This window comes from Dermacentor albipictus, chromosome 9 (assembly GCF_038994185.2).
Source record: "Dermacentor albipictus isolate Rhodes 1998 colony chromosome 9, USDA_Dalb.pri_finalv2, whole genome shotgun sequence".
NCBI lineage: Eukaryota > Metazoa > Arthropoda > Arachnida > Ixodida > Ixodidae > Dermacentor > Dermacentor albipictus.
The window spans coordinates 61,317,068-61,344,297 of NC_091829.1; the positions used below are offsets into that span (position 1 = coordinate 61,317,068).

Genomic DNA, 27,230 nt, shown 5'->3' on the forward strand with positions numbered 1-27,230 from the left:
CGAATGATTTATCACACATTTCACATTTGTATGGTTTCTCGCCGGTGTGCGTGCGGTAATGTTCAAGTAGATTACGAGCACTGCTTACAAATTTACCACATGTTTCACATTGGTGGTTCGACTTCTTTACAGACAATTCATCACATGCTCTGACACCACAGTCCTCTTGCTGTTCCGTTCCTCCGGTGGCAGTAGCATCCCTGCAAGTATGTGAACAGAGCAGCTCACAATAGTCGACTTTTGTTATAGGACAACAAAAACACGTTTTGTCATTTTGGAGGTTGAGAAACTAAATCGAGAGTTAATGGTAAGGCGACTCGCTCAATTCGAGCGCTAAGTTACTTCATTGATATTTAGCGCTCGATTTGGGCTCTAGATTTGCAGGAGTTGAACACTGGTGCTTTTGGTGGTCTGCAATGCTTAACAGGAAGGATCTTCGTTCAAGCTGCACGGAACACAGAAGCAAGAACAGCGATTGCACTGGATCATTCAATCAGTCATTTTTAAAAGCCATCGCGCTTGACCTCAGCTACATGTCTCAAAATTCTTGCCTCAGTATATCGCGAACTGAGTACACGTGTAAATATTGATATGGGCTATGGTATTGGTGGGTAAATTTTTTTAGGACGCTTTGTATATTTAGAAGAGTAAAAAAGTTCCGCAGCATGCTGCAGTCTTCTAGCACCGGAAAACGAAAGCCTGTTGCACACATGCCAATGTCTAAAGTTGCACGATCAGACAGGCCAGACTTCTTGCAAGACCTAATGAGCCGCAGTAGGAAGTAAACGATTGGCCCTGTAGATCCACCTTGCCAGAATCATATGCGAGAACCTAATGCAATACCTAAAGGTCATTTCGTTCTTTGTTTCTTTCTTTCCTTTGTACATATTCGGCGATTACATCTTTGCTTGCTTACACGGGTATGAGTCATTCTTGATTATATTGCTTTGTTTGTTTTTTGTTGTTTTCCCCTGAGTTCTTATTTAGCTTCTTGTTTTTCTTTGTTTTGTGATCTCTGCCATTGACCCGCACCGGTGCATAGGGCACTTAGCCATCCTTTTCATTAAAGTTCTCTCTCTCACTGCCACTTTACGCGGGTATGAGCCATTGCAACGAGCCACTTAAGGCGTCCACATTAATTATTAATTGGAAATGGTACAAAGGCGAACTATTCGCGTGATGTCTAACAATTATATGTGGACTGACCCCCTGCCGTACATCATACGTCTTAATTCGAGCCCTGCATCTCGAACACGAAGAAAAACTTTCAGGCTCAAAATTTCCTGCAGTGTATGAACGGTCATTTAAAATTCAACCCGAATTCGAACGGGTTGGAATTCTAAATGGCAAGAAAGATATGCGCATGAACACGGCGGCCGGCAGTGGTAAACAAAGGTGGCTGAACATTGTAGCTGAGGCCAACGTTTCGACAAGTGGGCGGAACTCATGAGGATTAGTCCCCTTTCAAAGAAATACGTTTGCTTGGAGAATCTTTCAGGCGCATAGACATGTTGCTCAGAGCATTTAGAAAGATTGGTTGCGCTTTGTTGACGATCACAAGACGATCACTTTGTAGACGATCGTCTACAAAGCGCAACGAATCTTCTTAAATACAATGAACCAACTTTCCCAACAACGCATTCTGCTTGCTCAGGGCAGATACACGCGTGCCCAGTGTATGTATTACTTACTGCCTGTTGCTCTTTTCAAATATCTGTGCTAATCACCAGGTGAACTTATTTCGCTGTTGTGTGGGTAATGTGCTATTATTTGTACACCTATGTTTATTGTTGTTCACATGGCTAATGCAATATTATGGTGCGGCTCATGTGGTTTATATTGTAGGTCTTGTGCCGTCATTCCATCTTGGTCGGCATCTAGACTCGATTATGTCCTTAACAAGAACTTTATGGGAATAATATGAAAATATAATATAAATGAATAAATAAATGTAATGAATAGTATATTGGGAAAGTGAAGAACTGGCCACAACAACAGCAGTGGCGTTTTAAGGGAACCCGCAAGGCTAAGGAACTAACCTCCTTATTGTCTTCCGCATGAATTCAGTTGAAATTTATTGCATTTGATTGACACAGGTAAATTCTAATAATTGTATGAATCCAAATTTTGTTTTGGTTTTCAGCTTGCAAAAATTGTTAAACCACCAATCCTAAAATATACGCATAAAATAATCATTTATATGAGGATTTCCAAAGTATCTACTCATAAAATAGTTTATTTTAGTATGCTGTTTAATGTATATATATTGGGCACATTAAATGTGACATTAGGCGCAGTTTAGAAAATCATGACAATTTTTTAAAGCTCAATGAAGTTGTAATTTTCTTACTTGAATGTCAGTTTTTCTTAAGAAATCGAAAGTGGAATTCCTTTAGTTTCAATATTATGCGATGAAAAAAAACGCCACAAGGTTTACGAATGTTGTTGCGGTGGTTGCTGAGCAAGATGGTTTCTTCTCTCGCATTTATGAACTAGGTAGCAGATCCCCAGATAAAACTTTCTGTTAAAGCCAGCGCCGCATTGTGAGAACAATAGCTCATACTTGAAGCTTCAGTCCCTCACACAAGTTGGTCAGTTCAAGCATAGCTGAGCCATAGACGGCATTCCGTGCCGTCTCAATTAGTTGCACTATTGAACTGAATTCTTACAGAAGTTTGGCTCACCTAGGGTCGTTTTCAGGAAGGCCCGATGCTTCCTCCGTGCCCGCGTGGCTTGTACTGGCCATTGCATCGTTGCCGCCGCCGCTGCTCCTGCAGACTGGAAGTGTAAAACCGGTGCTTCGGGTTTCTGTGTTGCTTGTATACCCTTAAGTCAGAAGTGCTGGATCCACACTGTAACATTCCCTGCTAGGCACGCATGGGGAGCAGTAAGTTTTCGTAGGGTCTTGATGCTAATAAATCCTCACAGCACTGCTTCGGTCTGGAGTGCTTCTCTAAATGCAAGCAAAAAAACCCGGAAGGCACAACGTGACGATGCGAAAAAGTCAAGTAAGCGTATTGGGAGTTCATTGTTTTATTCCTTGGTCTCTGATGTCTAGACTAGAGCATGGCTGGTCTTACAAAGCCTCATCTTGGTTTGCTTGCTTTTGGTGTTTGGGTAAAGCATTATCTCCGCGATAGGCTACTAGGCGTCGACCATTGCTTTGGCTTGCCACACAAGATTGAACATGCATGTAAGCACCAATGGGTACATACTACCAGAGTCCTTCCATGTTTTTTTCTGGTCACGAAACTGCCGCCTCAGTTTCATATAGCGCCAGCGCCCGCCGCTAGAGGCGCAACCGTGCATGAGAGGGCATGCGAACGCCGCTTCCGCTGTGGTTCTGTGTGGGGCAGCCTCGGTATTCTAGCTTTCTCAACTTCCTCAACGATCGCTTTAGTTTCACGTAACTATTTTTAACATTGAATCTAATTAAATTACTGCCTGAGCGTGTCTTCGGCGATGATATGAGCGCACGGAACGAAAAAAAACGCCACTCATAACATGGAGCTTGCGGCGGTCTCAGACCGAAAAAAAAGAAAGATCTGGAATTTTAAGAGCCAGAACCGCGATACGATTATGAGGCACGCCGTAGTGGGGGACTCAAGATTAGTTTTGACCACCTGGGATTCTTTAAAATGCACCTAAATTTAAATAAACGGGTGTTTTGCATTTCGCCCCCGTCGAAGTGCATCTGCTGTACACGGCCAGGCGGTCTCGGTCCGGATTTCTTCGTCATCGCCGTTGGCCTCAACGCTTCGGTGGGCTCCGCTTTTTAATATTTGCCTTAAATTAAACACCGCGCATTCGCAACAAAACGCCAGTGGTCCCACTTATCACCAGATAAGTAAGCGCCAATTCTCCGTTGCGCCAGATTGTTCGCCGAGCACAGCTGTTCAGTTTCTGTTAAACTGTGGCAGAGGACTCTGTGGGCAGGATCTTATAACGAGATCAAAAGAATGATATTGCTATTGCAAAGGGCTGCTACCGTAGAATACTTCATGACAAAGAAAAGGGAACTGAGCTGCTCCATGCGCTTAAGATTTCTTGCAAAGCGATGCCATTTCTGAATAAGATTTAGGTAGAATTAATGCAAGACGAACTTCGATACTAAATGTCTTCGGTGCGGCTTTTAACAACAGATTAAGGCGAACCTGAAGTGCTAGGACCTGCACGGTTGAAACTAGCTGTAATTAGTCAATAGCTTTAGCAAGCAGTCGTTTAGAAGCGTCAGTAAGCCCAGCACTAATTCACGCTGCTCGAGGTTTCGACGAAGCAACGAAGAGACTAGGTATTTGGGTTTTCGCAAATATTTACAATATGTTAAAATGTTGCAATCTCCGGTCCTGATATTCTTATCATGGTCGAAAAATGAAAAAAAAGCTTTATAATTCGATTAAGAAAAGAAATAAAACGTGTTGGTGCAAAAACAAAATACAAGCACCATCATTTATTTATCATGTAAAATAAGCGGAGCGAAATACAGATAGCACAGAGGCGTCCGGGCACAGAGGCGTCCGGTCAAAAAACAAGTGTCGAACTGTCGATGAGCGGGACCGAGGTTTGGGCTTCGTCAGGTACGCTGGAAGGCCTTCAAAAATCGTTGGAACGGCGTTAGTCTTCAGCGTCGGCTTCTCACGCTCCAGGGACACGTCGTCGCCGTTGATGTTGAAATTGTACGCAGTGACGATGTCCGAGGCGTCAAAGTGTTTCGCGCACACACGTGTATACTTCGATTCGAAATTAAAACCGCCACTTTCCTGCCGCGGTATGGCCCGCTTCCATTTCTCGCGCTGCTCCTTGTTATTAGGCAAACAGAACAACGACACCTTTTCGGTCATGCCCTTGTAGCCGGAACGGCACCCAGGCACGCAACACGTGTTCGGCATCGTTGTCCCACCCCACCACTTCAACCAAACATCCCAACACTCGAAAAATAGCACAGCACATGCATAGAACGCACCCGATCAGTCAGCTCGCCTCGCACTGCGCACGCATTTCGGTACACGAACGATGCCCTCTGTGGCACAGTGGCGCCGCGTCGCGGCACCTTTGGGCAGCATATGAACCTCTCCCATAGCGTGACGGCGGAGTTTCGTGACCAGAAAAACATGGAAGGACTCTGATACCACTGTTGGCTGTTACTGAAGTTTAACGACGGCAAAACCGCATGGTTCTATAGTAATTTATTGGACTCGCATTGGCTGCATATTTTCAGTTTCTCTCACTAAATGGGAAAGCTTTTCGGAAGATCATAGGCTGCGGCATAGGCAGACGCGAACTTAAAGTAAACGTTCCATTTTTGCCTTCCAAAGAACTCGCACAAGATCTGCCCTATAACATTTTTTTGTACCTCGAAATGCAGGGAAAGGTTCATGAAACAGAAAATTGTCATCCGCTAGGCCAAGAAAAACTTGTCCTCATCCAAAATGCTTTCAAAAAACAATTTTTTGTTAACTGCAAGGCTTTCGTTCTCAGAAACCCGCATAGCATTTTTCCCGTAGATCAGTGGTATTGGTGGGTGCAGGACAATTATTCCTTGAAGAAATTCTGCTTCGCTTCGGACACCTGGTCATGTCGAGGATGAATCCAGGATTGCCTCCAGTTTTTCCATCCTTTTTTATCTGTAGAAGAAATTGCCTCAATACCACGCACTGCAGGAACTCACGTACCCTGGCCACCTAGCAGTGTTTGGAGTTGCGCAAAACCTTGTGTGTTGGCGTAAATCGAGTGGTTGAGTGTGTGACGAAAGCGGAATGACTACCACATAAAAGCCGATCGTATGGTAGCAACCGCATGAATACTGCAACAAATTGAAACGAATTTCTACGAGGGAGATATTGGGTTCTGCTGTGGCACTCGATGGGCGTTATCGAGTGGAACCCATACTCTGACGGAATCTTCGTTAAATAATAGCGTTCTGCAATTATGCACAGCTGTCGTCGTCCGCGTTTGCCGTTTCTACATTCCATCAAATTATTACTGCTATTTTGCATGATTTTTTTCCATCCACAACTAAATGCGCAGCCGAATTCAACTCTTCTTGCAATTATGCACTTTAATAAAGAGCTCCAAAAACAAGCATTGATACTAATGCAAGGCTTTAGGAGCGTTATTGCTGATTCCATTCGTGCAGACAGACTGATCGAGTCGTGCACAAAGGAAAAGGCGACAGGACATGGGAAAAACTGCATTCAAGCTTGAAGAACACCACGATAGTTCTTGTCTTCATATGATGGATTCAAGCTACAATGGATAGTGCACTGTTCTCTTAGAGACTGGCTATCGGATGCACATATTTACATACATCTGTAGCTGAAGGTTCTAAGAATGCGTTTACTGTTAGCAGTGCGTGTTTAACAACTCATCATAAAAATGGCTACGATGCTCTGGAAGCCTTCGTTAACTGTCATACTGATTAAAATAGGTCGCACAATGCGTAGATGTTGAAAAAGATTAAATTGAATTATGGGGTTTTACGCGCCAAAACCACTTCCTGATTGTGAGGAACACCGCACTGAAGGACTTCTGCAACTTTTAACGTGCGCCTAAATCTAAGTACACTGGTGTTTTCGCACTTCGGCCCCATCGCAATGCGGCCGCCGTGACCGGGATTCGATCCCGCGACCTCCTGCTCAGCAGCTCAACACCATAGCCACTGAGCAACCACGGTGGGTCAATGCGCAAATGTGTGGGTGGTGTTACCGGCATCTCAGAAAATGGGCAAGACGGGCATAACAACAAGTGCACAAGGCAGTGTCATTAGAAAATGCAGCAGCAGCAATCTAGCTCCGCTGCGTTAAATATAATGTCTACATGTTTTCTAGAATACTAATAAGGTGAGGAGGCTTTTCCGTAATGTAGACAGAAAGCTGTCTTCAAGGTCCCCTCACCAGGTTTGGCTGTCGTAAACATACAAGCGCGGATCGTAGATGAAGTAGTGGCCACCGCGTCTCCAAAGTATAAGCGGCTGCGTGACAGGACGCAGTGGCACTTTGCAACAGTAGGCCACGTGCCCTTTCTCTGGAAGGAGCCGAGCTTTGAGAGAACCGGTCAAGAACACGAACAAATACATCTGTGCAATGCCAACTGCTTGCAATGGCACCGACCACTGCACGGGAATTTGGTTCATCATCCTATGACGAAATGCGCACAAACAAATGTGCCGTACGACAAAAACATATCAAAATAAAAAAAGGGGGCGGAGCTCGTCACGTTCACATGACGTAGGGCCTTTGCTCCTGTAGGGGAGAAGGCAAGCAAGGAACGCTGCTTGAGCGCTTGAGGACGCCATTGGAGGCAGAGGGGGAGAGTGTCTGTAGAAACTGACCCCCGTCTGCATATGGCACCGTTGCAAGACTGCTCGATGTCATCTATCCTCTCCCATAACGAATGCACTTGAAAAATTGTATTACAAAAACGCTCCTTTGACGGCGCCTTGGCAATTCCCAGTGTATAGATGAAATTTGCAATGGCGCCTGCCAAGAGGCCCTTCGACGGCAGGATCCTCTAGCAAGCATTTAACGTAAAGAATAAAACATGCGGTTGGCTTGTTGCGCATTGCATAGCTTGTTACTCTGACCCAATGCCAACACGAAATCCAAGACAAATCCTGAAGCGTCAATTGCCTATACGAATGAATTTATTGCCCTCACAATAAATTCACTTGAAGCTTCACTGATGTAGAATATGCGTAGTATTGTCTCTATAAGCACTCAATTCATCTGCATGAATTTCACGCTGACTGCATAAACTGCAACCGACATGGAAATGCTAGTAAGGTCTCGGTATGACCAATAAATGTACCGCCGTCAAGATCGATTGAAATGCTGCCTCTTCTGTGGGTTGTTAGGCGTCTTGGGGGTGGTATCGATGATTAAAGACCATGCCGTACGTACCATTGTCGTCACTAGCATCGGTCCGGCAGTGCAACGCCTTCCACACATCATTTATGCATTCGTCAGAAATCCTAGGATCAGGCATAGGTATTGGCCTGTGACTCTGTGCTTCCAGGTGGAGCAGAAGACATCTGAAGAATATATTTGCGAAACAGAATTTGGAACAAGGAAACTGCTCTTACGTTAACGAAGGTAACACCTGTAAGGAATCGTTTCACCAAAATAATCAATTGCTGGCTGGCATATGGCGAAGGACACACTAATAAACTGCGTGATTTCTTAAATCCCGACATCAAGCAAGAAATATGTGAAAGCAACAAGTGATGCTATACCCAGGGTAAGAAAATGCCAAGTTGCAAGATTACGAGATAATTATGCACTGCCATCCACTCCGAGGCGCTCATTTTAGACTACGGGCGTGTAGCTCTACGACGTCATGCGAATAAAATGGAAAGCGCTAGTGATACACATTATGATAGGACGGCCGCGCCATAAGCAGCGTGCTTGAACAGCGCAGGAGAGCTTGAAATAACGCTTTAGGTAAGGCAAGGTTAAGTTGGGGTTAGTTGGGCCACGTCAGCCTAACTCTCGTACAGAGGCCGCGACAGTCGGCCGAATCAGTCGCCCAACCACGTCCGCAAGAGCTCTGCTAGATTGCGATCGCGCTTTTCTATATTTGCGGTCTGCAACTGTTCTCGCCATTTCAAGATTACGTTCGCACACTTTGTGAACGCGGCTGTTCGTAGTTGCGCTATAATGACGTGGGCATTGCGGCGCAAAGGTGATACTTTCCGATTGGTACGAACATGCCGTAAAAATGAAGACAGCGTTCATTTCAAAGCCGTGTGGCGTTTTTCATCAATCGCACCTGTTTATTTCTTCAAGAACACGCAACAGTAAAAATTTCGATCCAAATGCACTCACTTGGGCACCTATTTCTTTTTCCCTTTTGAGCAAATTGTACGATTTCTGTGCTATTTCGTCAGCCTCCTGAAGTATGCTCACTCGACCGCCAAAAAAAGTGTGACGTACTGTTATGTTTATTTATATCCTTGTGTTTCACATTTCTGAAGCCTGATCTTGCTATGACAGCGTCTTAGAAGGATCTGGTAAATAAAGTTAACCGCCTGGGTTTCTCTAATGGTCACGTAAATGAAAGTATAAGTGCGCTCTTGCATTTCACAATCACAGGTGAAAGACCATCACGCCTGGAACGTTACTGGTGTTGTCGAGCTAAGCAGCGCAACATCCTAGACAATGGGCTACTGATACAAGCGTGCGATGCGGTGATCCAACGCAAGCTCAATATATACGTATACACCATGTTATAAACATTTTCCTCCTATGGCGGCACTTCTTTTTACCATGACCATAAACAGCCACAGTTACGCTGCTTTTAAGTTGTCCTCGAAAACACCCCCTTCGGTGTGGGAACAAATGTATGGCTTTTAAAGTCTGTATTCCGGGTTGTTTCTGCGGCTGACAATACTTAACGAAAATTTCACAAGCGGGAATACTCACGTAGTGTAATCGTCGGAAGTTCCTGAAGCACCCTCGCCGCCTTCACGGCTTGTACCCGGGGTTGCTTCGTCGATGCTGTTAAACGCGGGAGGCGCATGTCCACCGTTTCGTTCTTCAGTCATGGCTGATGCTGACGCTCCAGAGTACTAGCGTCTTTCTGAGGCAGAACGTTGCTTTATGATCGCGCGTGTGCACTTTGTGCCAAGGATGAAAGGGAACCAATAAGACGTTGGGCATCTGGGCAACTCGAATGAAACCGTAAAGTCCATCTGGAAAAAACAGACGACAGAGTGCGCCACTATGTCGACGCTAAAGTGCTAATATTCGACCATTTGAAGAGGCGTCGCAGTGACCTGTGCTGTACGGACACCGAAGCATAAAAACAAAATAAAGTAAACCACTCACCCATCCATGAACCGTTGACAAAAACATGTGTTTCACACTTGTTCTTTCATTCAGAAGTGCTAAAGCTTCCCCGGGAGATGTTGGCAATGGTGGCGCAGTTAGTGAACGCATAGAATGAACCCAACCCAACTCACGGACCGCTGGCCTTGAAAAGAGCACAGGCAACCCTATGTAAGCACAAAAATTACAATCAAGTGTATGGTGCACTCTATTTGTCTTTGAGCTCCGCTCTTAGAAATGACAAATTAAACTTGATTGATGTTTGAGGTTTATTGGCGCAAAGGCCAGGTATGGCCAAAGAGCACCATGCTAGTGTTAAAGTGTTCGTAGTGGTCTGGTGGGTTCTGTGAATTTAATGTGACGTGGCCGTAAAGGGGCCTAAAAGAGCTTGTGTACAAGAAAGTACAGCTTGAGTGATTTTGTGACAAAGAAATAGTAAGAAATAGGAGTGAGTGTGTGAAAATTTTATTCAAAATGACAGGCAATTTGGGTGGCCTGCGACCATAAGCACCACAGCTAGCCACAGTACCCCAGCCTAGGTGATGACCTCGAGTCCTTGGACACGGGAGGCTTCCTTCTAAGCTGCAAAGGAGCGTCAGTCATTTACGCGGACTCAAGAACAGCTATTAGAACCATCTCGTCGGCCCTCGTCTCTAGGAAAGCAGCTACGGTTATCAACACCATATTCTAAGAAACGGGAAGAGACAACCTCACGTCTGCACACATCACATGGTTTCCGGCCCACATGGGCAACATGTCCGGTCCTCCTGACTGTAATCCGAACGAGCGGGCACACCAACTGGCGCGAGAGCTCACATTCCGTGTCTGCGGTCAGCCCTCTCGCTTCAACCCAGCCTGGAGGGACCTAGGCAACAAAGACCCGCTCGTATCATACCACGAAATCACTTCAAATCTTAGGTTATCACGAAGAATTTTTCCTCCCCCTCCTAACCCAAAGCTCAAAAAAGCACAGGCCGTCACTTACAGACAGTTGCAGACAAGGACATACATCACACCAACAACGCTAAGCAGGATCAATCCTGACCTTCCTACTGAATGCCCAGACTGCGGCCATGAATACAACTTCGAACACATGCTCTGGCTATGCCCTGCCAACGCGAGCACGGACTTCCACCACCAGTAATCTTGGGACTCAGCGCTCAGAAGCACAGAGCTCATCGCTCAGCTCAAGGCTGTCCAGAGGGGCCGAGCCGTCGCCAAAGGACTCTGTCTACCGGCCCCGACCTGGGTGGAGCCGCCGTATTGATTTCCTCTCAGGACCTAAATACAGTTTTAACTCACTCACTCACTCCTCATTCTTCCTAACGCCCCAAATTTGATCAGCGAGGTAGTGGCTGACAAGGGCCGCCTCCCATCGTGCCCCGCGTTTCGAGACTGGCATGTGTACCTGTTTCATTGGGAACTACTGCTGCTCGCTACCAGTACAATCGGAAGCATAATTCTTTTAGCCTCTTTGGGCGGTGACTTGCATATGTAATGCGGTCCTGTACAAAAAGTTGGAGACCGGAGACTGCATTGTCTTTCATTTTGACTTGTTGCCCGGTGGATCTCGTTTTGCTCTCGCAACAATGTCTATTTTGTTCTCGCCACATCCAAGTCCTATTCTCCTTCTGACTTACTGGATAACGGCTCTGTAGTTAGGCTCAAGGTCTCATGAAGGTTGCCGAGAACGCGAACTACATGTATTTCATGCTTAATATGGCTGTCATCCCCTACATCTGGGTAGGCCATCGAGAAAATATCAGGCATTAAAAAAACCAGCAGGTCCAACGCCCTGTGGGAATCGAGCCTACCAAGTTAATCAGACGACCATGAGAGAACGAAGACGTAGGCGGCGATTTCATCACCTACATGACACTGATGCCATGACATTCAAGTCATGATATATCATTCATGTTCGTCACACGCTCTTGTAATACGATGCCGATTTTGGTACATACCAAGACGTATGCGTCTGTTTCATGACCTACATGACATGCGTATCATGACATTCATGTCATGACCTCTATCATTGATTTTCGTCTTAATCTCTTGTCACACTATTCTGATCTAAGTACCTACCAAGTTACCGAAACGACCATGAGAGCACCAAGACATACATGTCTGTTTGATGACCTGCATTAGACAAATGTCATGATATTCATGTCATGACTGATCATTTATGTTCGTCATACACTCTTGTTGTTCGTCATACACTCTTGCTGTTCATCATACACTCTTGTTTATCATACACTCCGACTGCATGGGCCGATCCCGAAGGTTGCGAAGAACCGTGCCTAACAGAACAATGCCTAATTATTAGGTTTGCCTTATTGTTTCGCACTTTTCATAGTTCAGTATCAGAAGATGTAACATAAAATCATGCATTGTCGGTGTTTTTTTCCGTGTCATTTGTTTGGGGGCAGACATTCTCATAGTGCCTGGGAACTTTGTAAAGAATGTAAGACAAGGTTTGAGCATCTTTAGTGATAGGATGGTGCGGTAATATAACCTGCATATACCGCATGTAATACAGCAACCCGTCAAATACACAGATACCTATATGGGAAAATACATTTTTTCCGCAAGTTAAAACACACAGAAATAAGCCACATAGAGTACAAGACGGGTGGCATGTGTTTGAATCTGTGTGTATCTGTTTTTCTTACTTTTGTGTGTTTTACCTTCCGGCAAAAAACATGTCTTTAGCAAGAGCCAACGAGGCTAACAAGCAGTTCTTTTGCAACACAAAGGTACCCATATATATACGAGAATTTAGGCTCACGGACAACTCTACCGACGCCAACAGCGGATTTTCTTTGACACGTGGTCCTTAAGGCAATCGCGTTAATATGACATTACATTGCAGCAATGCTGCAAAGTACTAGGTAAGTACAGGCGAAGCGCAGTTGAATTTATCATGCAGTTAAACACTTCAATGAACAATAGGGAGCCCCATGAAAAAAAAGCGTTGCTTCTAATGGTGAAGCTGTAGGAGCCTTGCGGCTGCGTTTTTTAGCGACGTCAACACGATAGCAAACTGGGAATGGCTGCTATGCAGCTGTGACTATCACCCCTCGCATAACCACAAGATGTCTCCTGGCGCTTGCTGCATTGTGCCTCCTTTTGCACCATCCTTTACCTGAGTGCATGTATCAGTTTCGTACCCCTCCGAATTCTACGTTAGTAATTGCTCACGGATAATCCGCGAACTGTCCCCAGCAGGAGTACAGGACCGTACGTGCGTGAGTAGCGTTATCGCCGCAGTGATTCACGCGTCAGATCATCTCAACCGTGAGCCTAAGTTCTTCAGACACCAGTTGCATTCATTGTATATGAAACTATGCAGAATGTAGAGCGCAGATTTACAGGTGCAGAACTGTGCACCCGTGAGCTAGCGGCGATGCCCTCTAAATGTATCGTATACGACTGTAGACGGATTGCTGATTCACCTGCAAGGTGAGGCGCGGTATACCAGCGGCGGAAAATCTTCCCACACCTACCATAGACTGTAGTTGTGCCACTAGCCTGGTAGTACTGCGTATTCTGTGGCTAAGCGCCGGTGGCGTCAGGAGTTCTAAAATGCCAGCAGGATATGCACATGAACACTGCGACCTGCGGTGGTTATGAAAGGTAACTGAAGCTCGTAGCTGAAGCCAACGTTTCGACAGGGAGACGGAACTCATGAGGACTAGTCCCCTTTCAAAGAGAGACGCTTGCTTGTAGAATCCTTCTGGAGCACAGACGTGTTGCTCGGAGCAGATCACGCACGCCCAGTATATGTATTCTTTGCTGCCTGTTGCTCTTTTGATATACCTGCGCTAAGCAATACGTGAACATAGATCGCTATTGTGTGGGTAATGTGTTAATTGTATACCTATATTAATTGTTATTCACATGACAAATGCAATATTATGATGCGGCTCAACTCATGTGGTTTACATTTTACGTCTTTTCCAATCATGGCAGCTTGCCCGGTGTCTGGACTGGATTATGTCGTTAAGTTAGAACTTCATTGAAAATTTTGTAAAATATAAATAAAATGAAAAAATAAGTAATGAATTAAATGTTGGCAAAGTAAAGAACTGGCCACAACAGCCGCTGTAGCATTTGAAGAGAACCCCTCAAGGCGAAGGAACAAAGTTCTTCATTTTGATCCGTATGAATTTAGTAAATGAGAATTTTAGTTTTGGTTCTGCACATGACACAATTCTGAAATCGCCAATCTTATATTAGACGGATAAAATAATTATCATTTATGGGAGGATTTTCAAAGTATCTACTCATAAAATAGTTTACTTTCAATTGCTCTGTAATACTTCAATTTTGCGCCCGTATTTTTGATGCCCGTTGCTTCCGTTAGGAATTTCGCAATAGTCTCGGCCAGTTTACGTATCAGTCCGGCGTCAACCTGTTGCTTCAAAACTGCAGATGAGTAAAAACGCTTCTATCTGTGCCATCTGCGTGTGGACATGGCTGAATTAACAGTGGATTTCTGCCCTGAAGATCACGATGTTCTCATTGAACTTCAGCCCGCTCCTTAAACATGACGCTCACGAATGTTTGTGGAAATGCTGTAATTGATGAAATGGTGTAAAAATGTAGGCTTTGAAACCGCAGCTTTTCGCAGTTTATGTTGTTAAACATAGCGGTTCTTGAGTGGGTTTCCCGCCAGCTTTTCAGACCTCCAAACAATTATATGCGAATGATCGGTGGCTTCATTGGTTTTTGCAGCGCACGTCGGTGCAGGTGACAAGGGCACTCGTTGGGGCAGTTGTCTGGTTCACAATATCTTCCTAATCTTCTGGGGCAGAGGTCCGTACTGGGGCAGTAGTCGTAGCCTGCGGCTAGATCGCTCGTCCATGACGACGTCAACGTTATGTTCATAACTGCTAGGGTTTATTCAGTTTCCCCGAAGCACATACACTCTTAGGCAAAGTTACACCCTTTGGATTGCCCCCTTCTCCCACACAACAATAATGGTCATCTTCCTTGATGCGTTTCCTTTCTTGAAAGCGCCGCGCCCGCTAATTTCCTGTCGGCAATGCTATCATGCTGATAACGCGCGTGCCATTCGTTACTGGAAAGTACCGGGCTCGCAGCGTTAAAGAAAGGAAACGCATCAATGCCGATGACGATTATTGTTGTGTGGCAGAAGGGGCACGCTAAAGGGTGTAAACTGTTCTTAGAGTGTATACGAGATCTCAAGTTGTAGTGACAGCGAACAACATAGAAGAACCGTGATTCATGAAAGACTTTATTGGGCGAACCGGAACCAACAAAAGAAGGTACATTCGGGCAGAAAGATAGTGCCGGGTACATGAGTCGATCGCTGAACAAATGATTTGCCATTAACGAGTATCGGCTTTTCTCACTTTTTTTGTAGATGATTCCAGCGTTATAATTGGTGCTCGCGTGTCTTCCAGAACGCACAACTGTATTTGCATTGTGCGCAATTTGGTTACAAAAATCTCGACAATTGCAGAATGTCCTGATACATGCTGGTGCCTCATGCCCTGAGCTGTAACTTAACATTTGCTATTCGGCGAGATGCGTTCACTGGAAAAAGATATAGAAGTGCGCGGGTCAATAATATTAACTAAAACCTGTATCTCAATTGTCCTGTAGTTGCTCGCAGGGATACGTTTGTCAGATCAGGTTTAAAAATTCCACAGCTGTAACTAGAGTGGTGCGCAAGTCAAAAGAGACGACTTACGAGGGAATAAGCAACTGTAACTTAAAATTGGCAGAGGTTCTAGCTATATATAAAAACATTTAAAATACTGGCAGTGGAAGAACATGTATATTTAAGCTCGAAACGGTTTGTGTCTAATACAGTCTCAGTGTGGTCATCAGCATGATAAAGAACTAAAATCTTCGGTATGAGTACAAGATCTATAGAGAGAACCAAAACATATCGTGTATTGAACAATATGTAAAGGAAATAAATTTTACCATACATGTGTCTATAATTGTAAACGTTGTGTCTGAAAGGCAGCAATGCCTGAGGACCTCATATATTAGCAGAGGTTAGATAATGATTAGTTGAAAAGAAAACAGTGCCTCTTTTTTTAAAGGGTTCCTCATGTGAGGACCCCCTTCTATTCGCACTGCAGAATCATTAAAAGCATTGTTAGCTAAAGCTTGTTTAAAAGTACACTGTCAAAGCGCTTGCACAAAACTAAACGAGGAGTCAAGGATCTTGTGCGAACATCCGGCCATCTAGTTACACAAACACGAAGTTGCAGCCCATTAGGGTTTGTCTAAAAATCAGTTTTTGAAAGCTACTCCGGCGAAACAACTTAGTTTTGCGAACAGTTAGCGCTAGTCAGGGCCTGCAGTATACTTCGACATTGCAACATCCCAAATTTTGTGGGAGACGACGTTTTTGTCACGTAATTTCAAAAAATCAAGCGTCATCCTCGAAGCCTTGCGTTTCACTCAGCAGTTTTAAACGTGAAAAGAAGCCCGTCTGTCAACACGGTGCGTTCGGATAGTTAATCGCCCCTGTGGGAGAATGTCAGCGTTATTTTCCTGCACGGCTTCATATGTCACGTTCCTATGCAAAACACGTGGGCGATTTACTTTACTTGCGCACTAGTCACACTGTTACGATTGCCCACCCATATGGGCCACGTGATGTGCAATCAGTTGAGCTGCGTCTCTAAATGAATCTCCACACAATTGGCAACTAATATTCTTACACAGATGTGCATCTAGATTTCTTTTCTTTTTGGACCGAAATCCACAGTGCTTGCACTCGTACGAGATTTTAGCCTAGTGAGTTCTTTTGCGGTGTCTTTGGAGATCTCTTTTCCACTTATAGGAGCGATTACATATGTCGCAAACGAAAGGTCTGTCGGAACTATGTGATTTGAGATGACTATTAAGGTCCACTTTGTTTTTGAATGGTTTAGTACATATTTGGCAGATATGGGGTTTCACTCCTGTGTGAATCTGTTGATGTTTATGGAAACTCCCTCTATGCGCAAATGATTTCTTGCATATTTCGCATTTGTAGGGTCTCTCGCTTGTATGCGTGCGGTAATGTGCTGGTAAACTATCAGCTCTGCTTAATAATTTACCACATTTTTCGCATTTGTGGCCCGACATCTTAACTGATGATCGATCACGTGCTCTCAAAGTGGGGGTTCTATCGCCCGTGTGCTTGAGGGGGTTCCCATGTGAGGTGCCCCGTCTGCTGGAAACTTTTCCACTGACACCGCTGGACACTCGCGGTTCCCTTTCTCCGGTTCCAGTTGCATTCCTGCAAGTATATGAACAAATTAGCTCAAAATGGTTGACCCTTTCCTTGGGACGACAAAAACACCTTTTGACCGATCGAGAGTTCGACAAACTAAACCGCGCATTAATGGTGAGGCGACTCGCTCAATTTGAGCACTATGTTGATGCATTGGTATTTAGCGATCGATGTTGGCTCTAGATTGGCAGATATTGAACACTTATATGCTTTGGGTGGCCTGTGATGCTAAACTGCAAATTAAAAACTTTCCTGGTTCGAGATGCAAGCATAAGAGAAGCCTTGCATTATCTAATACATCATGTATATCCTACATGGAGCAGCTGCAGGAGCGTTGAAATATCTGTCAGTGATCGTAAGGTAAAAACGCTAGTATTAAAATTATTAAAAACACAACTCCGTCGTCAACACGCTCACAAGGAGTATTCAGGCGAAAGTCACGAAACATGCCCTCGCAATTGATGCATTTGGCAATCAAAAAGACTTTTGCGTCGACCAAAATAACTCTCCGTTTTATGGCGCAGATAATGACCCGCTCCAGCGAGAGCGTCGGTGGCGCAACAGAGTGAGCGAGCACAACAGCGAAAGATGAAAGAGCTAACGCGGAGCAGCAGAGCGAGCCTTGAACGATCGAGAGGCGGATCCCAACGATAGCTGTCCCTTCAGTGATATGAGCGCGGGAAACTGGAGCGCGGGAAAATTTGCCCGCTAACGGGCAAATTTTTGGACGCCAGCAGAGATGCGCCGATTCCCCGTGCTCTCTTTACGCGAAATCATTTACCCAACCTAAACCTCATTACTACGTAAAAAGGTATTTATCGGGTGATATCGCTACCTAGCCTTCATGCTCCTCTCAAGGTGAAGTGCGCATCTTCCTGGGAAGAAATTGTTGCTCGTTCAAGCGCTCGTGGAAGCGCAGGAAGTATTCATACTAAGTTAGCCCTAACTAACGTATGATTACCAGATGCTGCAATTCTGACTGCTGTGGCATTCTCTGGCTCAGTTGAAATGAAACAGGTAATTCTTACCACCCGACGAGTGGCGCTCGCTTTATTCTGCTACCCACAAATTGCAGAGCGGTCTTCGTTAACCCCTAGCAATACAGCACTGTAGCTGCTTCAGACTTTACGCGATTTTTCGGCAACGAACGCTCATCCGCCATGCATAGACGTAGCTGAGTCATACACAGTACACTGGGGACAGTTTTGTGCGATTGCTCCAAAGTCGCATATTGCATTTCACGCCCAGCACGACGAGTGGTGCTGTCGATAAAGAAAATATGGTGCTGCCCACTCCACCCCTCGGAGAAATTACCCTTAAGGGTAGTTCTTTAAGAGTAAGTAATTGCTTTAGCATATGCCATAGATGGTGGAGGTGAAAGTCTGCGCGCTCAAGAGAGCCATAATGTTACTCGGCATTTTCATTCGAATGCACTGTTGCTTCTTATTGCTTCGTTTTACCTTTAAGTGTCGTGGGTTCAAGCGCCTTAATTAAAGCTACCTTAATTAACTGTGCCTGAGTAATATTCGCCCTAATTACCACAAAATGTCGCGGGTTTGACTCCTATGAAAGGTCGCGAGTTCGAGTGCCTTCATTAACTCTAGAATATTTAACTGTCTTTTTCGCACGATTAGCGGCGTCGATGTGGCAGCGTTGTGGAAGCAGACGATGACGACGAATGAACCAGCAATGATACGAGCACTCCGATTTTCTGTGCAATCACAACGTCACCTTGAAACAGAGATCTAAGGTTTTCCGCCTTAATATTGTCTGATGACGGATACACTGCACAGCATGAGTGTAGCTGAAACGCGATGTACTGCTGCAATTGTTCACAAAAGTTAAAGGGTACCGCAGCATATGGTGACTTCCACTTCCATATCGCTGTAGTGTAAAGTCGTGCGAAGTTGCTTTTTGAGAAACGATTCGGAGCTCTAATCTAAATTTCTGTGGTAAAGGAACCCTTAAAAATATTACCAAGAATGGTTTCATTGGCCAAACTACTCCGAGCGGGAAAAGGGTCAGGTTGCCCAGCAGTTTCTGTCTTTAAAATACATTGGTCGCCCTAAGGCCACAGGCAATACGACAAGCAATCGTCTTAAACCAACTTGTGGGTTTTTCTGCACCGGGCTCATGTTAGGTTACCGGACTTTAATTTCTGATGTATTTGTAGCAAGTTGGTTAGCACTGAAAAACATGGCTACAATTTAGCGCTCCCGCACAGTGCACGAAACAAGCGACATGCGCATAATCTATTGCATCATTCACCACGCGCGTTACTAAATTTAATACGTCCATGTTTAAACGCACAGTGGATGAAATATGCCCACAAGGGATGTTTCTGCTTCTTCAATCTCATTCTTCAAATATGCAGTTCCACACCGATTGCAATCTGCTGTACTGTAACATAGATAACCTGTATTTTTCTTTATTACTTTTGCTTTGGTGGCAGTTACTTGTTTTTCTTCATTAACATAATGAACATTTCCAGCCAGTCCTTCTACCTGCTATGTATTATAAATTTGTATATGAACAGTACGAACAGGTGACCGAGTTTATGTGGCAACATAATAGTAAATCTGCGTTTGAGAGGCAGCGCGCCATCCCATTGATTCTTTTCTCTGTGTGCGCCCCTGGCGTTGTTTTGGAATTAGATTTGTGTTGTGGTATTTATTCTGTTACTTTTGTTGAAGCGACTCAGCCAAATATGTGCGACGATTCAACCCACGTGGTGTTATGATGTTACTTTGTAAGTCTTTCTTACCAATACTGGCTTGTGGTATCTATATCGCAATTTGTAACTAAGTGCAAGGAGGTAAACAAACCACATAAAGTATGTCGATGAAATTAAGTAAATATTTATCATTTTGATAAAGAAAATAGAAATTTTAAATCAAGAAATATATAAATTATTATTTAGGCAAAATTCTTCGCACGATCGATGTTGACCTTAATTCGACTAAAAGCACTGCTTACTCGTCTGGGGTAGAACAACAAATAAAAACCTAAAATCTATTTATCCTACGAAAAAATTGCACCGTATATTATGATACTTCCGAATGCCTAATTTGGGCACAGCTCTATACGTGTTTTCATTTCGGCGTATATTGGCTGGCGCGGACAGTGTGTGTGTGTGTGTGAAAACATTTATTAGAATGAGGTCCAGAGGCTCGACTTCTTAAGTCAAAGCGGGCCGCTCCCACGTTGGCACTGTGAGGCCAAGCCTTTCAGCGACATCATGGGCCCTCTGGACGGCCCTTAGTTGGTCCTGAAACAATGGGCTTTGAATCCTTTTCTCCCACTGTGTCCATTCTTCAATGAGGTTGGGGAGAGTCGCGGGGCACCCCGCCAGCATATGTCTGATTCCAACGGACAGTGTCTCGTGCAGCATGTTGCAAACGGAGCCAAGTGGGGCGCGACTGCCTCGCTAAGTGGGAGAACGCGAGAGACAGCGCATGGGTGACGCGGGGACGCGATTCACAGCAGCCGCCGCATTCGTCACTTCAGTGTCGTGATCCCATTGTCGTCATGCCGTCACACCACCTTCGTTGATGTATCGACGTTATTTTTCATTCGTTATTGGGCCGCAGTTATGCTGTCGAAATCGCGTCGGGATTATGCCGTCATTGTCATGCCATCGTTGTCATTGCATCGTCGGTACACAGATGCTCTCATGCGTTCGTTGTCATTACGGTATAGTCATCATGTCGCCTTGGCGGTGCGGTCGTCATTATCGCTTTTTCATGCGGTTGCTTTACCATCGTCGTCACGTCGTCCTTGTTAAACCATCATCATGTCTTAAGAAAGCGCCCGTAAATGTCGTTATGCCGTCGCCACTGTACGACTTTACCATTAGATTAATATCGTACCTTAAAATTAAAATTAGGGTATGAGGATTTACGTGCCAAAACCACGACCTGATTATGAGACACACCGTAGTGGGAAACACCAGAAATTTGAACCACCTCGGGTTCTTTAACATGCACCTAAATCTGAGTACACGGCTGTTCTCGCATTTCGCCCCACCTAAATGTGGCCGCCGTGGCCGGCATCCGATCCGGCGACCTAATAATATCATTCCTTCTAATTCCATTATCATTGCGTTAGCGTCTTACAGTCATCATGCCTCCAGGCTCATAGGTTACCTTGGTAAGCGAAAGTCATGAAAAAGCGGTACAATATTTAGGCATTTGGCATATAGTCGAACCATCGATAATCTAAGAATTTTCGCTGCACTCTGAAATGAAGGTCAATTAAGCAATATGGCCTGTCGCTGCATTGCTCGATTGATTTATACCCTCCTCCCCCCCTTGGTCGCTCAGTGGCTATGGTGTTAGGCTGCTGACCACAAGGTCGCGGGATCGAATCCCGGCCACAGCGGCCGGATTTAGATGGGTGCGAAATGCGAAAACACCCGTGTACTTATATTTAGGTGCACGTTAAAGAACCCCTGGTGATCGAAATTTCCGGAGTCTTCCATTATGGCGTGCCTCGAAATCAGAAAGTGGTTTGGCACGTAGAATCCCATAATTTAATTTTGTCTTTAGATGGACACCTTTCTCTCTACTATCTTTGCAAGCGAATATGGCGTAGTACATGGGCATTTGACAAAATTGCAAGAGTGCTGACCATGAGAAGCATGTTAGCACCACCTCCACCATACCCCCTGTTTAGAATAACGGTTGATGTTGTGCGCGTTTCACGTATCAGAGCTCTCCTCCACAGAAAAAGTTCGACAGTGGAGGCTTAGCTCAACCACGCGCAGCATTACACGCCCTCTGTGATTTGCTTTATGCAAGGAATATTTCCCAAAGGTGGGCTCACCTAGCAATGTTTTCCGGAATGGCCGATGCTTCCTCCATGCCAGCGCGGCTTGTACTGGGCTGTGCGTGATTGATGCTGCTGCTGGACGCCATAGGTGGGGAACTGGTGTTTCCGCTTTCAGTGACATGTGCATGGCCTGAGAGAATAACAGAGGTGTTAGCTCGTCACTGTGCAAGGGTCTTTCAACGAGCGTGAACATTTCGTGTTTAAAAAAAACACACGGAGGTTTAGTTCAGGTTTAGTAATAGCGTAACCTGACTTCAGTGCTTCCATATGCGGCGCTCTTTCTGTAAATATGCCTTCATTACATATGACGAAAGAGACGTACTTGACGGAAATTATGCAACGTTGGATTTTCCCCAAAACATGTGCTGTATATTGTACACCAGAATAGAACATGATAGTGTTCCATGCTGAATACGAGATTAGGCATCTTTAACGCAATAGCACTACGGGCCTCGTGTCGCCGATGGTCCGGTTTCTGCATCCGGCGCCGGCGTTGACCGTCTTGTGAGCAAAAAAAAAGCATTGCGAATCAGGCATACCGAATCACGCAGGCCTTCCGTGTAGCGCAAATGTGTTACTGAACTAAGTGAATCTAAGTAAAATGCGTCAGAAGCATAGTAAAATACCGCTTACGCACAACCTAAAGACATGATAGCATCAGATTGTAATTTTAATGTACGAGAAAACATTCTTTTGCGCGGGAACTCAAGCACAAGCCAATTTTCCTGCGCTTCCACCACTCTCGTACAACGGGCAGTGGCGTACCCATTTCCGCGCAAAACCATCCAGATGGTGCTGGCCTCCGAGCATAAGCGACCCACGCAACAAACCGTGTTTGAACCAGGAAGATCGCTTTCGTGCATAGCGACTGCGGCCAGTGCTTCCCGGTCAACATTACTCTTACATAAGGTGCAGTTACCGGGAAGCGTGAGAAGCAACCAGGGATCTTTGAATGGTATTGCGTTCCACTCATAAAGGAGAAGTTAAAGCGCCCTGGAAATTTAGTTGTGTCGGTAATCGGAGTCAAATCTTTGCTCTACATTTCCAGCAATAAGCATATTTCAGGCTTCAGTGAGGTGCCGATGGAAAATATACAAAATTCTGTGAGTTAGCCTTTGCGCAAATCTAACCTCCCTCAACCATAAAGGCCGCGTTCTCCTTATAGTAAAGCTCATTAGTAGCGCACAAAACTAAAGTTTAGCTCGGGGGATTCTGTCTAAATACATGAGAAAGATGCGGTAACTATTGCACTAAGTTTGCTGATGTCTGTTGCACTTAAAAGAAAACGTTAAACTGTAGGGACTGGACCAAACTAAGTTTTGTTTTGGCTGTGAATGTTTTTATAAAATATTTTCAATATGGAAGAATTTGTAAAATATGAACAATATCAAGCTTTCAATTCTAATGGAGCAATAAAAGGATAACACAGTTTTGGAAACATCTAATAATAAATATAAAGTGATCAAAATGATATATCATGCAGCGATCTGAAATATGACGCTATGTTGTGGGTAGGACATTGAGAAACGCTCGTAAACATTCAAAATTTTTGTAAGTTGGTAATTCACGAACCAATATTGGCCGCCTTAGGTGCTCTAGTACGTGTAGTGTTAGAGAGTGTGATATCTGTTTCTTTTTTTTTTGGGGGGGGGGGGGGGAGTAACGACAAGTTTGTGAGATATGTTCTTGTCAGTTATGTCGTCCAAGTATGGCTATCACGCTGTGTGGCTTTCACGCACCAACATTCCAAATCAGCTATTCTGTTAATTCGTGTTGGGGCTGCTCATACGGAAACCGGCACGATGACACTCGTCAAGTCTGTCCTTTTGTGCAGTAAATACACCGCTTTCGTAACCTACGTAAATGTTCTTTCCGTTGAGGGTTTTTAAGCATCTTCGCAAGTGGTATCAATGGTCGAAGGCCATGCCATACATACCCGTACCGTCCTTGGAATCATTGAGGCTGTCGAACAGGATCCACTGGTCTTCGAAGGAGTCGTCACAAATCCTAGAATTAAACATATGTATTTGTATCGGACTCTTTGCTTCCAGGTAACGCGGGAAATACCTGAAGAAGCTTTTGTCAAAGCAAAATTCGGAACAAGCAAACTGCTATTTTGTTAATGAACGTGATGCATGTCATGTTTCATTTTATCCAAATGTTCACTTGCTGGCTGGCATAGGGCAAACCCGGCGTAACACGTGGAGTTGTGAGCGACCATTGACCGTAGCCGAAACGCCTCCGTGATTTTCACGAAACGTTTTAAGTCTGGTTTAGTTTAGAACTTGAGTTTTAGTTCACTTTAATGGTTCTGATTAGTGATTTCAAGTTCGCTATATGCGTTCTGTTTCCATTTGTCGTGGCGTCAATAACTTGTGGAGCTTAATCGCAACGATAATTACCGAATGGCTTCCACGAAACATTATTATCTAATTGTTCTATAAAATAGGGTGAGGCTCAGAAGAAGAGGCTGCGTTAACTTTAATGTTTTAATTCAAAATAGAGCTGTAATAAAAATAGGTGCTCTTTACGCATCAGATTGGATTCACAATCTTTGTTGTGGTACTAGGATTTTGACGGCGATTTCAATCAATGAAGAACCATGGATCCATTACATTAAGAATCTATCTAATAAATAATTAAAACTGCAATCGACATGGCTTTTACAAAATAGTAGAGAACCGAGGATTGCCTCTGAGGGAAGACTCATTTTGAACACTTGAGAAGTGAAGGATGCAGTCGGTTGAAGTTAAGCATATGTGAAAAAAAAAATGTGTTCTTATGAGTTTGCTGCACGTGTCGCCCGCGCAGCTGCGTCTCCGAAAAATTAAGTTGAGTTACAGGGGCATGAGGAAGACGCGAGTGCAGACAGAAGCCAAAAAAAAAAACTTAAAGGGACGCGCTACTGCAGTTGCGTACCGAAAATCTTTATAACTAGCGACTTCTTTACCGTGGCGTCAAAAAAAGATTCGTAGTTTACTGTTTGAAACCTGATATAGAAGGTAAATATACCTATAAGTTTCACTTCAGCTAAAAAACAAGAGAAATCATCAAGGTGACAGCCGCGTGATGACAGCACGGGTGTACTGTGCGGAAAAATTATGTTATGCACTAGACAAATGCTCGTACAGGGGGCGCACCAGTCGGCCAAGACAGTCACCCAGCACAAGATGACATTTCAGGAATCGCCCGACGTCTGCGCGTAGGTGCGAGTAAAGGCGGGTGCGAAAGAGAAAATGTGGCGACATCTACTCCTTGAATATCTGACGTTGCCTAGGTACTACGGAGGATTGTTTCTTCTCTCGTTTTGTATGCGCTTGTCCCTATAGTGCCGGCATTGCGGAATGAGGTCGCGTGCTGTCCATGCCCATGCACCAGTTTGTTTGCACTCCGATGCTAGCTGCCGGCGCAGTAAATCAGGTGAAGCAGTGGGCACTGACTGGCCATGTGGTGATGGCCTTTTTTAAAGGTATGTCGGCCGTAGCCGACTTACTTCGGTTTCGCTAGCTCCGTGGCTCGCGCCTACCGATTCGTTGCGCATGTTTTTTGTGAAGGAGGTTTACTTAGCTCAGAGGGGACCATAAGAAAAAAATGTGCGTTTGAAAAGTCACGGCGAGTGGCATTCGAAAGGCCTTACACGAGCGAAATTACACTTCACGGCCTGCATTTCTGTAACAGAAATGTAGTCCCGTGTGCGTTTTTGCATTCCAGCGTGAGGGATGATAGGCCGTTGCTCCGAAAACATTAGGGGTGACCTCGAACTCTGGCAGCGCAAAGCCGTAGCCAGTGGGCCACGACAACATGTGTGCGGTGCGACGACCGTACACGAGCGACAAACATGTTCTTCGATAAAAGCATTGCTTCCGGCAATAACATTCATTTTGGCTTTAACGATAAACAGTCGCAGCTATGCTTCCCGTAGCGGTATGTTGGCATAACCCTTGCATCGGCGCACGAAAAAAGCTAAGAAAGTCGCCCACGTAGTACGGGATCTGAAGTTTTCTGTCAAAGGCCTGTTTTGAAGTAAGAACCAATCTATAGCTATCAACGCCTGCGTTCCGGGTCATACCTACGGGGGACAATATTCATCGAGAATCGTTACAAGCGGCAAGACTCACGTAGCGCAATAGTCGGGCGTACACAAAGTGCCCTCGAAGAATTCCTGGCTTGTGCTCGGGGTTGCTTCCTCGCCAAAGGTGAAAGCAGGAGGCGTGTTACCGTTGTTGCTTTCTTCAGCCATGGCTGTTTCGGCGCCTCTGGAGCACTGGCGTCTGTTTCGTGACAGAAGCACGCGGAATGATAGCGCATGCGCAGTCGCCCCTGACGATGAAAGGGAACAAATAAAGCTTTTGCTACTTTGGAAACTAGGAGATCACCGTAGGGCTCATCTGAAAAAAAAAAAAATTTAGGAGACGATAGCGTGCGCCACTACCTCGACGCTAAAGTGCTTATATTTTAACGCTAGTAGAGGCGTCCTGGTTCTCCGCGCTGTCTTCCAACCATATAATGAAAGCGGTGTAAACTCCTCTCTCAGTTAAAAACCGTTCACATGAAATGCCGTGATTACGGCGAAAGCCTTAGATGGTTCATGGGTCGAAAATGTGTCCGTCTGGCGTTATGGTATCAAAATTCAAGCGCGCGCTCCAGTATATCTTTATCAATAGTAAAAAACAAAGAGTTCGAGCGCCTTTCTTCACGTTCAAGGGACGCCCTTCTAATTAAGCATGTGGTGACTACAGGGCCTGCGTGTGGTTACCACGGTTTCGTTCATGTCTGGCGAAAAATGCACACGTGTGTTATGACATTTTGAAGAGTATCAGTACGTCTGCGTCAACTGGACATATATCTGTCGTATAAGGTTAGCGCTGTCTGGCTAATTTGCCTTTCCGTGTCCCTCATTCTCAACTAATAGAATATATAAAAGCCTATGTAGCTACATTCATCGATTAAAGTGCTAAAAAAATCATTCAAGGTACCAGCGTATCCATACTAATTTTCTCTATAGACTTTGACGGCACAGCCGTTGTAGCGTGCCTTTAACCACGCAGAATAAGTGAGGATGCTTAGGCGACCGAAAGAGAGTACAAGAGAATAACGAGTTAAGAGGAAGCAAGTAAAGATAGTAAGTAACAACGCTTTCGAATGACAATGTAAAAGCAATTTATTGACTGTCTTGCGAGCGCGCAGGCTCGCAAGACAGTCAATAATTACTTTTGCATGTGAACGGCCTTCATCTTGTTTGCCGTATGCTGAAGTTACTGTAATGTTTTACTCTTTCTTCTTTAAGTGCTGTGGCTTCCAGGGGAAACTTCGGG

General features: G+C 44.8%; 2 protein-coding genes and 1 long non-coding RNA gene across 11 annotated transcripts in view; 1 reads left to right on the plus strand and 2 right to left on the minus strand.

Annotated features, from left to right (window-relative positions):
- The window catches only part of LOC135919774 (zinc finger protein ZFP2-like), a 150,261-nt gene extending 140,602 nt beyond the window's left edge, over window positions 1–9,659 (minus strand). Inside the window, exons 1-3 of one of the 5 annotated variants that reach the window (XM_070526037.1) lie at window positions 9,420–9,659; window positions 7,899–8,029; window positions 2,685–2,778 (exon numbers count right to left, since the gene is read on the minus strand). The gene's annotated coding sequence lies outside the window, so the exon portion shown is untranslated. Of the gene's footprint in view, window positions 1–2,684; window positions 2,779–7,898; window positions 8,030–8,230; window positions 8,376–9,419 lie in introns of those variants that run through there. The other 4 variants (XM_070526044.1, XM_070526040.1, XM_070526041.1 and 1 more) reach the window with 4 other exon arrangements.
- The window catches only part of LOC135919788 (uncharacterized), a 379,293-nt gene that overhangs the window by 262,706 nt on the left and 89,357 nt on the right, over window positions 1–27,230 (plus strand). The window lies entirely within an intron of this gene.
- LOC135919794 (zinc finger protein 391-like) overlaps window positions 1–27,230 on the minus strand; it is a 154,469-nt gene that overhangs the window by 100,051 nt on the left and 27,188 nt on the right. For 2 of the 5 annotated variants that reach the window (XM_070526031.1, XM_070526034.1), the window contains 2 exons: window positions 26,034–26,186; window positions 23,852–23,922 (listed from right to left, as the gene is read on the minus strand). In XM_070526031.1, the coding sequence (XP_070382132.1) occupies window positions 23,852–23,922; window positions 26,034–26,186 (224 nt within the window). Of the gene's footprint in view, window positions 1–15,063; window positions 17,092–21,909; window positions 22,046–23,851; window positions 23,923–26,033; window positions 26,187–27,230 lie in introns of those variants that run through there. The other 3 variants (XM_070526033.1, XM_070526035.1, XM_070526032.1) reach the window with 3 other exon arrangements.